At 36.2% G+C, this 15,769-nt stretch overlaps 1 protein-coding gene across 3 annotated transcripts; it reads left to right on the forward strand.

Annotated features, from left to right (window-relative positions):
* Positions 1 to 607: 607 nt before the first annotated feature.
* On the forward strand, positions 608 to 15,047 carry LOC116168335 (vacuolar protein sorting-associated protein 35). 3 transcript variants are annotated; one of them, XM_031484119.1, is made up of 7 exons: positions 608 to 765; positions 944 to 1,145; positions 1,195 to 1,410; positions 1,456 to 1,787; positions 6,468 to 6,875; positions 6,928 to 7,338; positions 7,927 to 9,643. In XM_031484119.1, exons 1-7 carry the CDS (start codon positions 763 to 765, stop codon positions 8,770 to 8,772), a joined length of 2,418 nt encoding a protein of 805 aa, XP_031339979.1. In that variant the 5' UTR covers positions 608 to 762; the 3' UTR covers positions 8,773 to 9,643. The 3 variants fall into 3 exon arrangements, with proteins under 3 accessions (XP_031339979.1, XP_031339988.1, XP_031339973.1); XM_031484128.1 differs by lacking the exon at positions 7,927 to 9,643 and adding an exon at positions 14,273 to 15,047 and having other exon boundaries at positions 754 to 881; XM_031484113.1 differs by having other exon boundaries at positions 754 to 881.
* The last annotated feature ends 722 nt before the right edge of the window (positions 15,048 to 15,769 follow it).

Here is a 15,769-nt window from a genome sequence, read left to right on the forward strand (position 1 = left end):
CGCGGTTATTTTGGGGGTCTGATTTGTATTTTGTAAAGTTGGTGGTCCGGGTGGTAGGCTACTATTTAATAGAACAATTTTTATATTGAATAATTCTTCGCATTTTCATCTTTAGGAGTCAATAATCTCGAATGAACAATATAATGAAAATGAAAAACGCAGCCGTACCATCTTTTGTGAAAACAACATAGAAAATTACATGACTTTGGAAAGTTAATTCAAAGTTTAAACTACGAAATATGTGTAAATTAGTGAATAGCAACGATCATATCGCCTATGGGTACATTTAAAACCGAAGTTTTTTGTTAGCAGAGTTCCACCCCTAGGACAGGCGACTAGGCTTCCTTTAATCATTTTGTGTTTATCTCCTCTTTGTTGTGACATTTTTAAAGTAACAGTAAGATAATATTTATTTTTATCTTACATACACTGTTTTTGGGGCATTCTGGGCGCTGAGCCGTTTTAGGCTTTCCAAGCCAAAGCTCTCTATGCCCTTTGCGCGTGACCTTTCTGGGCACATTCAGCAAAAACCGATTCTTGCAAATTAGATTTTTGAGTGTTTCTCCAACAGATTTGTGTCTTTAAATGTTTTGATTGAATTGCTGTTTTTTTTTTACCCTTATGACATGGTGAAAGCGTTATTTATGGATAAACAATGGTTAAAAACTCAAGCGTTTTGTAAACGTTCTGTTGAATGCACCCATTTTTAATAACAACTTGTTGACATTTGACCGCCCTTGACATACGTTTGACATCTTGAAAATGGTAAGTTGATATAATTTAAAATTTTCAGCAACAAAGATAAGTAATCGTAAAAAATGGGCACATTTCACGCGGGTTTAATGTGGAATATACACTCAACAGATATGCTTAATTTAAGGGTAGCAAATATACAAACTTCCTTTTTTAACCTCTTCTTGTACTTTAATAATTACTGTTTTAGCCTGCTACTTCACAACAGTTATCACCTGTTGAAGAACAAGAGAAACTTTTGGACGATGCGCTCGGTCAAGTCAAAGTTAATGCATTTCAAGTGAAACGATGTCTTGATAAGGGCAAGCTTATGGACGCTTTGAAACATGCCAGCGCAATGCTTGGCGAATTACGTACATCACTATTATCACCAAAGAGCTATTACGAATTATGTATGTTGTACTATGTTAATTTACACCTCTTTAAATGTTGACATTGCAGACATGGCCATAACTGATGAATTACGACACATGGAGTTGTATTTACTTGATGAATTCCAGAAAGGAAGGAAAGTAACAGATCTCTACGAATTAGTTCAGTACGCAGGGAATATTGTACCTCGACTTTACTTACTCATCACAGTTGGATTGGTGTATATCAAATCCAATTCCGGATTAAAACGTGACATTTTAAATGACCTTGTGGAAATGTGCCGAGGTAAACTCCGAACTGTGCTGTATACTTACTAATTTTGACCAACAGGTGTACAGCATCCTCTGCGAGGTCTTTTTCTACGTAATTATCTATTGCAATGTACGCGTAACGTACTGCCCGACTCTCCCGAAATGGAAAACGAAGACGGCAACGGAAATGTTCGAGACTCGATTAATTTCGTTCTTATGAATTTTGCCGAAATGAATAAGCTGTGGGTTAGAATGCAACACCAGGGCCATTCGAGGGAGAAGCAAAATCGTGAGAAAGAACGAGAGGAACTGAGAATTCTTGTTGGCACAAATTTAGTACGGCTTAGTCAGCTTGAATCTGTTACGATGGAGAAGTATCAGAAAATTGTGTTACCTGGGATTTTGGAACAGGTTAGTCATAATTACTCTTGCAGCATGGGATTAAATAAGTGTTCAAAATATTTTTAAATGGTAAAACCAAACAATAGGGGGAGAGTATCATAGAAGTTATACACAAAATGAGTACTGCAATCTTGTAATATGCATTTGTGAGGGCATTTTTTCTTGGTAGAGAGGTCATGTGACTGCATAACAAGAAAATATGTATTTGGTATTTGTTTGTTTTATTGTGTGCAATCTCATGTGCAATTCTTCTTTATATATTCTATTGTTTAAAACGGACTCCTTTAGAGTGTTGCAAAAAATGAAGGCTCTTGACTAATGTAATGTGAATGTTATTGCACATAGTACCCCTCTAGTACCCTAAACCAAACACGTGAGGATATTGTTTGTCGGGATTTGTTAAATTGTACCCTGGGAGAAATAAAGAAAGGACTGTCAGATAAGGGAGTAATCGATGTCAAACGTATCAAGGCAATAATTAATGGGGAGATGGTAGACCCTGCTTCTCACTTTTAATAAAATATAATTGCTCAATAAGGTTAAAGCAGGTGTTTGTTGCCTGTCGGTTCGTCTGTATGTACCAGCTCTAATGAGATGTTAAAGATGTCAAAGGTTTGGACACACTGCTGTCAAATGTTCAAATGATACATGAGGACAAAGAAATGGATATACAGGAAGTTAAAGCAAAGGAAAACGGGGCGTATTTTGAGGCCAAGAAAATCGTCTAAGCCAACAGCAACTGGAAATATGTACAGCCAAGTTGCACCAGTTGAAAATCAAAAAGTTGCGGAAGTAAAGGAGTTAGCCAAAGAATTAAATACTATGAAAGATTATCAGAAAATGCCATCTGAGTTTTTTCTTTTGTTATTGTTTTTTATACACGTGTGCAGGTGTTAGTAATTTTTTTTATGTTATTTAAAAAATTGTGTGATCCCTCCTATTTGACTATACAATGGATACGCACAAAATTTTACAGTGGAATTCGTAGAATTGTAGGGGTACAATAACTAGATACTGTGACATCAAAATGGTACGAGAGATTGTTCCACGACTAAAAAATGGTGAAATGCGCGTAGGCATAGAGTAAATAATATAAAGAGGTGTCATGGGATAGGATATTGTTGCATTAGAAAATCTTGTAAGGAAGTGTTGCTATCTTGTGACTGTTCTTCAAAGCTGTTGTATCGCTGTATTACCATTATAACAGCATGTAACCTGTATTACCTATTTAAATATAGTGAGAACAAAGTTGAGATTTGAATTACCTCATTACATTGCACCAGACACAGACCATGATATTGTCAGCATTATATTTAATCACCGGAATGTGATATTATGCTTCCTATGCAAGGAGTCTTTTAATTCTTTCAGGCCATAGACCTATTTATTTTATTATTTTAACGCCTTTACCCAATTACAAACTTTATTTGAATTTAGCTAGCAATGAAAGTTAAATAGGTACAGTGAGAAAATATAACTGATTATGCGTATAATTTCTAACGTTTTTGTTGGATTAGCGGTACACGTAGACCGTTTTAACACTGCTTTAGCAATTTTGTGTGGAATTTACGCAAACAAGGTCCTTTTGCGCAATTCACTAATGTGGGAGTGCTGTAAGTATAGTGTATTTGTGAGAGAAAAGATCAATTCCATCCATACTACCATTGTATACCATTGTATATAAAGATGTATATTATATACAATGATATTTTTTTTTCGGGGCAAAAAAAAGGCAGTGTATAACCTTCCTTTTTTCCAAAAATCGACTGCACCAAAATTTCTCGGGAAAACACTTTTTCTTATTAATTTTGGTGCGTAGAATCCAAAACAATTCGTACTTTTTCGATCAGACTTCTCAATCAAAAGTTATAGACTAGAAACCAATTTCGAAAAAAAATTCAAAGGGCTGTAACTTTTGAACTAGTAGCCCAATCTTGGAACTGTTTGAAATTATGGATTCTACAGGCCACATTCTATAAGAAAATTTTTTTTCCGGGTCGATCTGAGACAATTTTTTTTTGGAGCCTCAAAAAAAGGCACATTCCAAAAATACTACTAGCGTGGTCAAAGTACACTTATAGCTTCACAAAAAAATAAAAACCTCTTGAAATTTAAAATTTGAGTATTCAAAAAGGTTGTGCTTAATATGAAAAATTCTTTACGAAGATAGGTATGCAATTTTCCGGAAAATTGTCGAGTGAAAAATGTTGTTTTCGTTTTTTCACTGTAATTGTTTTAATATTAAATATATGGGAAAAAGGTTCAATGAAAATTTGTAGCTGATGCATTTATCTACAAAATTTGTCTGAAAAGTTTTTCTGTAAATTGAAAAGTGTACGAGATATAATTGATTTCAGCGGAAGTCGATTCGTGGGTGCGCGCGAACGTCCCGTGAGCCGAATTTATTTAAGGCTTGATTTAAAAGTTAATAATTTGAAGGTTGTGATGCACTGAAACAACGTAGATATTGACGAAGATGAAGATAATGATGACTTCGACGATCAAACAACTATAAATGGTGATAATCAAGACACTCAAGGTTCACATTTTGAGGATAACTTCAGTGAAGATGAAAATGATATTGAGTTATATTTGAGATCGGAAGACGAATGATACTGATTGATTTCAATATGATTAATAAATGAAAACTCTACGTTTCTACGTGTCATTGTTTATTTACTAGGCATCTTAAAATTAAAAACTTGAAAATTGATGATGTTTAAAAATACTCTTAGGAAAATTTGGTATATTTCAAAAACTAATGAAGATATCAGAAAACTTTTCAGACAAATTCTGTAGGTAAATGCATTGGCTATAATTTTTGATTTGAACATTTTTCTGTATTTTCATTATTTAAACAATTAAAAATTTTCGATCAAAGTTCTTCCGGAAAATTGCTTACCTAAATTGGTAAAGATTTTCTCATATTAAGCACAATCCTTTTAACTACCTAAATTTGAATTTTCAAAAGGTTTTTACTTTTTGCTGCATTTTACGTATATTTTGTGTACTTTGACCAGGCTATACATCGGAATTGATTTGGCACTGGGCAGTCGGCAGTTCCGCACAGAAAAATCAGGAAAATTCTCTCTTCGCTGACCTACTTCCTACTTTACGAAGATTGAATTACTTTTATGGCTTGAAGATAAAGCAAAAATCTACGTAGGTGTAGATGACGATCACATTACAAGGCCATTTTCACTTTTATCTATAATTCTATAATCTTATTATGCAATGATTTAAATGATGTAATATATGAGAAAGTTAGAAGTAATAGAACCTCTTTGCTTTGAGACTGGCCAAGACCCAGAATATAACTTAATATTTAGTTTAGTATCTATGAAGTACATGTAGCCATAAGGAGACTTTAGAATACTGCTCCAGAATCTGATAAGATACCAGTGCCATTAAGAGCAGCTAAGTTACAGCTATTTAATGAATTGTTGCTTACGATATGATCTGGAAGTATGGTATAATGGAAAAATTACATAAGTATGATACAAGGGGTAACTTAACGTAAATTTGTCGAGTCCTTTATGGCAAATGTTTCCGGGTTCAAGTAGGAAATGCAGATAATTTAATGCCATTAACAGATGTGTTTATCTATGATCCGTTGGTCAAACTATGTCTGAGGTAATCCACAGATGGAAGAGTTGCATGTAAAGACCTCGGACGTTCAACAAGATCTACAAAAAATAAATAGAAGTGTGTGGCAGGATGAATGGTTGTGGGAAAATACACAGCTAGTACAAATTAAAACATGCGTAAAACAAAAATTATACTTACCTGAGTTTCAGAGAAAGGAACAGACCAAAATACATAGAATAAGAATAGGACATACTACATTTTCTCATGAATGTTTGTAGAAGGGCAATGCTAAACCACAGTGTAATGCATACTGCAACGTAGACCTTACTGTGAAGCATATAATATTCGAATGAAAGGAAGTTTATTAATTAGCGTTGCTTATAGGGAATAGATTCAAATAAATAAATAAACATTAAATAAAGTAGTCGAAGTTTTAAACAAACAAAAAATATGTACTAAGGCAAACGCTTACATGAGCGAAGCGCGGCGCGGCGTATAGGCGTATGAAATAAATGTAAGCGAAAAAGGCGCATTGCCGCGCCGCGCGTAAGTGAGGGTCGCTCTTTATATCTCCTTTTTTTTTGTTCAGTTTGACAAATAATTCAATACAAAATGAAAAAGATGCGCTTATTTAACATCCTGTGCTTTTTACATAAATTGATCATTGTGAATAAAAAACCAATTTACTTAAGTGAACAATTTAACACTCTTCAAAGTTTTCATACATATGGTACTCGTACTAACAATCTTTGTATACCCAAAGTTAACACAAAAGTGGGATATAGATCGTGCAGGCGGCAAAACTATGGAACAATTTACCAGTGAGTGTACAATTGATTGGAGAGTCTAAGACTTTTACTCGAGTGTGTTTGAATATCATAAAAAATGATGTTGATAGATTCTTTACTACTCTTTCATTCTTCTTTTATTGTTTGTTTTGATTTCTTCTATCGCTATATTATTGTATTTTTTGGTGTAGAATACCACTTATTGTTATGTAAGCTTGTAGAGGGGGGATTGACGGCTGCAAAGCTTTTCCTACCCCTTAATAAAGAAATATTATTATTATTAAAATGCCTAAATTTGACTTTTTATTTTCAGGTTGTGAGCTGTAAAGACGCAATCGCCCAAGAATATCTGATGGAGTGTATCATACAGGTATTTCCAGACGAATTTCACTTACAAACCTTAAATCCATTTTTGAAATCGTGCGCCGAATTAGAGACGGGTGTTAATGTGAAAAATATTGTCATTAGCTTAATGGAGCGTTTGGCAGTGTTTAGTCAACGTTCCGATGGTGTGGGGAGTGGAAGTGGCGAAGACAATTTTCCGTCCAACGTTCAGTTATTCGAGGTGTTCTCAGATCAAGTTGCGTCAATTATCTCAAATCGGCAAGATTTACCTGTTGAAGATATGGTATCGCTTCAGGTTGCACTTGTCAATTTGGCCCATAAGTGTTATCCGGATAGGGTCGATTATGTTGACAAAGTTATGCTTAACAGTACAGAGGCTAGTGAATCACTATTAATGTCGGTATTGTATTAATAGATTTCATTTGTAGGTTTTTGCACGGCTAGGCATGGAACGATTTGAGGCAAATTCGTCAGTTGGTAAAGAATTGCAGAAATTACTTAGAATTCCCATCGATAATTACAACAACTTATTAACCGTACTCAAATTGCAACATTACGCAACCCTAATGGAACATTTAGATTATAACGGAAGAAAGTTACTGAGTATTTACATTTTAAATAACGCGCTAGAGAGTGAAACTGTTATATCATCTCAAGAGCAAGTCGAGCAAGCTCTTAATTTAGTTTCTACGTTGGTTAGCGATCAACCTGACCAGCCCAAAATAGAAGTTGACATTGAGGAATTAGCCGAAGAACAGGGCCTATTGTCTCGGTTTATTCACCAATTTAAATCTACCTCTTCTGACCAGCAGTATTTGGTACTTTTATCAGCCAGGAAGGTGAGTGTTAACATTCATTTTTGATATAATACTACTATTCTGAAAGGTGATCTCCTTATCCCCCAACATTAAGATCTATTGTACCCTCTAGTTTTAGTCTCACTTCCTTAGGAGGATGTCTATATCTAGTACCCTCCTGGGAGCAGGGTAGCATTCCCGGGTGCATTGCCATTCCCCCATGGAACCCCTTGCCTTGACCCGTTATATGCCTCACAGTTACACAGTATAGACATAGGAGATTTTTTTTCACGCTGCACTATTTGCAAGGGGGGTCTACTTCAAAGCCCATATTGTTGGAGATGTATTTTCGTTGGACAGTGACCCGTTAAGAAACCTGCTAAAGATATTATTTGTACTAATCTTTCGCAGCTCTGGAGTGAGCTTGTCTCTGACCAAAGATGTTCCTCCAGTATTCTTTGTGCGAGAATGACTTTCATTACTTTTCCCACCATCACATGCACAATTCCATTACCAGCTGGGTCCTGTAAAAGGCATCTGTCAATTTCTCTAGCCAGTCTGGTTTCAAGTCAACTGTAACTCTAATCATTCTTTAATGTAAAGCAATATCTTTAACTCGCTTTGTTAAAGATTTTAGGTGCAGGAGGTGCACTACGCATTAAGCATACATTACCACCATTGGTGTTTCAAGCTTACCAATTAGCGCACAAATATAAAGATCTCAAAGAAGAGGATTCGATGTGGGAAAAGAAGTGTCAAAAAATATTTCAATTCACACATTCAACAATTACAGCTTTAGTAAAGGCGGAGCTGGCAGAATTGCCATTACGCCTCTTCCTGCAGGGAGCTCTAGCTATCAATCAAATTGGCTTTGAGAATCACGAAACTGTGGCCTACGAATTTTTATCACAGGCTTTCTCTTTATACGAGGACGAGATCTCAGACTCGAAAGCGCAACTGGCTGCGATCACATTGATTGTGGGTACACTTGAACAGATAAGTTGTTTCAGTGAAGAAAATGCGGAGCCTTTACGCACCCAATGTGCGTTAGCCGCAAGTAAGCTGTTGAAGAAACCCGATCAGTGTCGGGGAGTCGCTACATGTTCTCATCTGTTTTGGAGTGGAAAAAGTTTAGCCAGCAATAGAGAAGAAACTCACGATGGTAAAAGGGTTGTAGAATGTTTGAAGAAGGGCTTACGTATCGCAAAGCAATGCATGGATATTAGCGTACAAGTTCAGCTTTATGTGGAGTTATTAAATCATTATATATATTTTTTTGAGAAAGGTAACGATCAAATTTCCGTTCAAGTCTTGAACCAAGTAGTCGGTAAAATTAAAGAGGAGCTACCGAATTTGGAAAGTTCCGACGAAACAGAGCAAATTACTAAACATTTTAATAATACATTGGAACACGTTAAATCACGAATGGAAAGTCCAGAATCGGAAAACGTTTTATATGAGGGTATCGAAATTTAGATTTTTTATCGTTGTAATGTAGTACATACCATCATTTTTATGTAATTCAATTGTTTATATTCCTATTGTATTTAAGCATTTGTGTTATAATTTTAAATATAGTTTAGTCTATTGTTATTAGTCAGTGTCAATAATATATTATGTGTATCATTAATTCTAATTGCACATACACTGTACGAAAATGAGTATAGCTTTATTTCACTTAGGCATTAAGAAAATTTCAACAGGCCTATTCCATAATTGTTAGAATCTACAAGAGTAAAAACTATTAAAACATATAATTTAATTACCCTTTTTTGCTTTGTTTATTTAACTGAAAACTTTTAACTAGACAACGCTCTTTATATAGCCACAGATTGAACGATTTGCCAACAGTTGAAATTGGAATTTTAGCAAATTTTGTACAGTAGAACCCTGATTATCCATGTGTCATATTTGCAAAGTCTTTAATTGTGAACAGTGCAATTACAAAACGAAATATAGGAGATAATACGTCATTCTTTTACACACTCTGCTTTGAAAATATCTTGATATCATATTTTTTATGTATGTCTCCATGTCAGTCGTTCTGCCAGTATTGAGTATAATAAGATCACGGCTGAAGTATGTTTATATTTCTTTAGTTATTGATTTCGGAGGTTACCTCCCCATCATCAGACTTAGCTGAAAGGTTTTTAACATTCAATATAAATATATAAATGTGCAGCTGTGTTCTTATTACACTCAAAACTTGATATCACTTGATAAGCATAACTTTAAGCGGCATATTCACTTTCAAGGATGTTACGTCCACTCTGTGCGATTAGGTATGCCAGAAATAGTAAGAAAAATGTAAATCGTCATTTATTAAAGCACGACACATCGAAAGGTACTGATCGTTTAATTTGTGGTCACGAATAGTAAGGTAGTGGCGAATTGTGATAAAGTTGTATAAGTGCGCTAGAAATTGAGTGATAAATTGTGATCTTTATTTGTAATTAGGAAATTAAGCTGCGTGTTTCAGATAATTTAAGACCTTTCGAGTAGGATAGGATTAAGCGCTTCTATTTTCAAGCCTTAAAAACGGCAGGATAAACTCAATTCACTTTACGATTAAGTAGTACAATTTACACTTAAAAATCTGCGAGAAACGAGAATAACCCAATGCTACCACCTGCACCAGCGCCTCTGAATCGCCACTTGAAATTAGATTTTAAATTTACGCAGTATGCGCCACAAGATTAAAACTGACCAAAACTTTTCACACAAGACCAAAGTGACTGCCTTCTTTAAAAAAAAAAAGGTTTGTCACTCAAAGAAGTAAATTTGATAGTTCAACAGTCATACTCATCGACACGTGAACAAAAGGTTGTAAATTGTTGTGACACTTCCTTCCTAAAATGATGGATAGAGCCTCAATTAAGGTTTTTTTATCAGAAAAAAGGCTAAAAAGTTTGCACTAACTTGCGTTGGTTGGCTAATTTTCCTTATATGCGTAGATGCAAGTTTTTCATTTGTGAGGATTAAACGTTTGATGCTACCATTCATTAAAAAGACCTGACAGGTCTTTCTTGAAATCGTGTGATTAGTATTGTATGCAGGATAACTCAAGAACGGAAGGTTTTAGGGGCATATATTTAGTATAAACGGCAACTGAATCCAATTTATCTTTGATGCAACACACGGGACACAGTAAACATTGCTGTATAGTTCGCGCATCTATGAAAGTTCGAGAAGAGCGGAAGCGTCATGAAATTAGTGGATCAAGATAAACGAGAAGAGTAAATTTTCTACTATTTCCATTAAATTGTAAAGGCATCTTATAAGTGAAGGTTCCATTAAACCAGACCCTGATCTTTTGAAGCCATTGTTGAAAATTTCTCCACCTTGCTACAAAGTATTTGCAGAAGATTCGTCCTCTGATGAATAGTAAATTGTTTCCATTGTCAAAAGAAGCCACATCAGTTTTTACCAAGCCTTTTCTTTCGGACGTCCAATCGACGAAATACGAGACGTTTTGAAATATACGAGGCCAAATTAATAGGAAAAAGTGTTTTCCCGAAATTTTTTGGGTACTCGATTTTCGGTGAAAAAATGCCTATATTTTTGGTCGGAAAAATGAATTGTCAAATCGACCGGGAAAAAAAGATTTTCTTATAGATTTTGGCCTGTAGAATCCATAACCTCCAACAGTTTGAAGATCGGGCCACAAGTTTCGCGAAGTTAGAGAAAGTTGGGGTTGGTTGGGGGAACAAGGATGCTTATATAATAAGAATTGCTCAATCACGGAATTTTTTCGCCGCGTGTAGTGACGTCACTGGTGGATCCACATGCACCGCATGCTTTGATTTTTTATAATAATAATAATAATATTTATTCATGTTTTATACACATGTGCATGTACATTCGTCAACATCAACAATAGAATTTACATAAATTAACTATAGATAGAAACTATTATACGATTAACATTATAAGTTAACGAGAACAAACAAAATCACACTTTAGGAACTCTTCATACGAGTAGAACGCTTTATCTTTGAGGAATATTTTAATTTTATTTTTGAAGTCTCTAGGAGTTAGTATTTTAATTGTATCCGGAACGTGGTTATAAAATTGTTTGGCCCAGAATTCAGATCCATTTTGAGTTTTTGACAAGCGACAGAAAGGAACACATATATTGTCCTTAAAACGAGTATTATGTGTATGTACATCAGATTGTAGCGTATACAGGGAAATATTTTGTTTAGCATAACAAAGACAAGCCAGTACAAAAAGATTTTGATTTGTGCACCACTTTCATTTGTATTTTATATTATGTTAATTCAAAAAAAAGATACGGTTATGCGGAAATCCATTCTTTTTGACGAGAAATTAGATTTATTTCTCAGATGAGTAAGAACTGAAATTTATTACAAATCTCTTCTGTACATTTTTTGAGCCAAATTTCAAAACATAGAGAGCGCAGATTACGAGATTTTTATTATAAACGTTTTAACACAAGCTCCTGCATGCAATTTCTGTTATAATTTTGGAGTTTGCCACACCATGCTACAATGGTTTGTACTATAAAATAAATCAACTCTCCTCAAACTAGACACTATTTTTTAAAGAATGACGCCCTTTCTTGGTACGTGCGCTTTTGTTGCGGGGAGGCGTTTCTGAAAATCGCTTCGCGCTACGTGTGGCGCTACTAATCGCACCATGTTAAGGAGTCACGCTACCAGCCGCGCGTTTCTGTAGCGGAAGTGCGCTACACGTCTCGCGTGCGGGGGCTCCGTAAGCAATGTTCAATATTGGGGAAGGTTAGGAACTGTTGGGAAAGTTTGGGATGGTTGGGAAAAGTCAAAGAAAGTAAGAAAAAATTTGGCAAAATTGCGAAATGTTTGGAAAATTGGCCTGGGGAGCTTATTACCGTGACAACTTACAACCCTGATTCCGACTTTAATGGTCACCGTCCTGATGTCCTGAGTTACCAGTTACCATAGCAACAATAAATATATAAATAAACAAGTCGCGCGCGAATTGTCAATTTTGAATTGCTTTTTTCTCATATTTGGAATTAGTATTTAATTTTTTGAGTATTTTACGTGAATCCTGAACCGTTTAATTGTTGAATAGTGTTTAAAGTTCTAGTCGGGAGGTGGTTTTTTGCGCTACCTTTCACCAGTGATTTTTGAATTTTCAATATCATTTTTCGTATAATTTCCGTTTTGATATTGCTACGTTTAACGTTTATAGTGTTTTGTGAACATTTTATGCTTCTGTTGGTACAGTTTTCCTCAACTGGAAGGCAATTTTAATCGTCCAAGCATTGAGTAATTAACCTTCACTCAACGGTTGGCTGTAACATCATCAGAACCATCTGTTATAAAAGGTAGGATTTATAAAATACGCATTTTTGCATTATATAAGTGCGCACACCCAAGAATATTCGCCGAGGCGCGTGAGCGCGACGACGAAGCCGGGCGCGCCGCAAAAGCGCAACCGCCGAACGAACGCATCGTTCTGTTTTTGAATGTCGCGTCGGGCGTGCCGAACGCTAGGCGAGGACGCGTCGGGTTCGAGGGGCCGCAAAGACGACGGGAACAAGTCCCGCCGCGCCGCCTCGAGCCTCCCGAACGTACCCCATTACGCGTCGGCGACTCCCAACGGGTCGCGACGTCCTACCGGCCGAGAAGTGCACGCCGTCGCCGCTGCACCGGCGGCGCGGACGCTGTATCTCGGCTTTCGATCTTTCGGGTTTCTCAGGTTTACCCCCGAACGGTTTCACGTACTCTTGAACTCTCTCTTCAAAGTTCTTTTCAACTTTCCCTCGCGGTACTTGTTCGCTATCGGTCTCGTGGTCGTATTTAGCCTTAGATGGAGTTTACCACCTACTTAGGGCTGCAATCCCGAGCAACCCGACTCTAGGGAGAGATCCGACCCAACGCCGGGCGACGGTCCTACGGGCCTGGCACCCTCTGCGGGTGGTTCGGCCTCTTTCAAGAAGGACTTGGACGCGACGCTATCGCGACGTCGGGACTTGCGGATCCTCCTTAACGCCACATTTCCCGATCGGCCGGACCGCATCGAATTCTCGATCGAAACGCGAGAGCCTGCGTGCGTGCGAGAATTGATCATCCCCTTCGCGAACCGAACGGATGCCGCGCAGGACGCACCTGGCTTCCGGGAGCCCGTCCGTAATGGCGTTCGCTCTCTCTGGAAAAAAAAGACCGACAACGAAGAACGAGCGAATATGGAATGAGATCGGGGGCGAGCGAGCGAGCGAGCGCGTCTCCGTCGTCGGTTTGGTCAGTGGTTTTCGCTATTCGCGGATAAGCGACGACGACTGCCGTCCACGATTCCGTACGAAAGAACTTTAATGATCCTTCCGCAGGTTCACCTACGGAAACCTTGTTAAACAATTTTTAAGACAAAAAATTTTGCCTTTTATTTCCACTTAAATATAGGGGTTTCCGAGAGCAAAAATCATATATCGAGAACGGGGGGGGGGGGTCGATTGGGGTCCACATTCGGTGGGGCACGTCGGACGCGTCTAAGGTATAAATTTGCACCAATCGGGCCCGTAGTTTTCCAGTAATTGCCAGAAAATGGACATTTTCAGCCAAAAAATTGCGTTGCTTCCTCCACAGGTCACATTTTTCGACGGATTCGAACCGAACGAATGCCGTTCTTTCGCAAATGTATTCCGCTTGGTGCCGTTTGCTTCGATTTTCGATATAGTTAATAGTTTTTTCGAAAAAAAATTTATATCTTCGTAAGCCGGAGAGGTACAGGGTTCACATTCGTTTAACTGTTAGAGCATGTGAGACGCGTCTACCTTATAAATTTAGTTTTTGAGTTATTAAAAAAAAGATATCTAAAAAAAAGTTATTTCGATCTGCCAAATCGTATTTTTATTATAGTAGAGTACTCCTTCTTCTCCCATACCCCACCCTCCGTCTTACAGTTAAAAATCGACTTACTCGCTGCCAATGGCGAAGTATATGCACGACCCTTAAGCGCCATATATTTTTAGGGCTGGTAACTTCGGCATGTGAGTTGTTGTCCACTCCTTACCGGATTAAGACCTCCATAGTCACCGTCTTGCTATCCTTATTATGTACATGGTAAAGAAATTAGAAAGGGATTTCCAAGAGTGATAATAAAGAGGGTGGACAAAAATTGTAGTAAGGAAGAAGTTATGGAGAAAATAATAATTTGTAATAGAGAATTGATGACGAAAATTGGTGGTGCAGAAAATTTAGGTAACGAAATAAGAGAGAAATTTAGAAGAGGAGGTAAAGATTCGAGTCCTTTTGTTGATATTATATTTGAAGTTAGGCCAGAATTCAGAAAATTGATAGTTGGAAAAGAGATTTGTTTAGGTTGGAGCTCACATGTACTGGAAGATCATTTATCGGTTCTTACTTGTTATAAATGTTGGTGTTTCGGACATATGTCCAAACATTGTAAGGAAAGTGAGGAAATGTGTGGGAAAAAGGGACATAGAAGACAAAATTGTGAGTCAAGTAAACCCTGTTGTCCGATGTGCGATAAATTTAATATTTCAAGAAACAAATTAATTTTAAATACTGAACATGAGGTTTTTAGTAATTTTTGTAGTTCGCTGGAAAACCAATTAAAGGGATTAGAAAATAGAATAAATTATGGATGAAAAATTATTTATTAAATTTGGGGAAAAGTAAAGCGGGTACAAATAATTTAATATATTTAATGGATAAGTACAAAATTAATTTATGTTTAATACAAGAACCAAATGTAAGGAGAGGAGATATTATAGGATTTTCATCTAGATTTAGCGTGATGAAAGTATCAAAATTAAAAGAAGAACAAACATATAAATCATGTATTATATATCAAAATTTGGAAGCAACGTGTACATTAATAGAACAATTATCAAGTGATTTGTTTACTACTATTGAAATTAATTTTAGAAATTTATCAAAATTATTTATTGTTTCTGTTTATCTCCCTCCGGATGTTAATGAAGATGTAAATTATTGTAATTTATTTGAAGATAGGTATAATTTTAAAAATTGGAAAAAAAAATAAAATTATTATTGCTGGAGATTACAATGCTAAATCAAATTTATGGTGTAGTGATACTGAAAATACAAGAGGAGAAAGGATTTCGGAAATTTTAAATAGTAATAATTTTCATAGTGGAGGCAGAAGATGAAATTGATGATGTGGAAATTATCGATGAAGAAATAATGAATAATATAAATAGATTAGGAAAAAAAAAGGCTCCTGGTATAGATGGTATAACCAAAGAAATAGTATTAAAATCATATTATGTTTGTCCAGAAATTTGGAAAAAAATTTTTAATTTATGTTTAGAACAAGGGAAATTTCCTAAATGTTGGAAAATACAATTGGTGCGTTTTATTCCAAAATTTAAATCAAATATTGTTAACACGTTTAGGCCTATTAGTTTATTACCTATTATAGGGAAAGTTTTGGACAAAATCTTAATTTCTAGAATCGATTTTCATTTATCAAAATTAAATAG

This window comes from Photinus pyralis, unplaced genomic scaffold, assembly GCF_008802855.1.
Source record: "Photinus pyralis isolate 1611_PpyrPB1 unplaced genomic scaffold, Ppyr1.3 Ppyr1.4_LG1, whole genome shotgun sequence".
Taxonomy (NCBI): Eukaryota; Metazoa; Arthropoda; class Insecta; order Coleoptera; family Lampyridae; genus Photinus; species Photinus pyralis.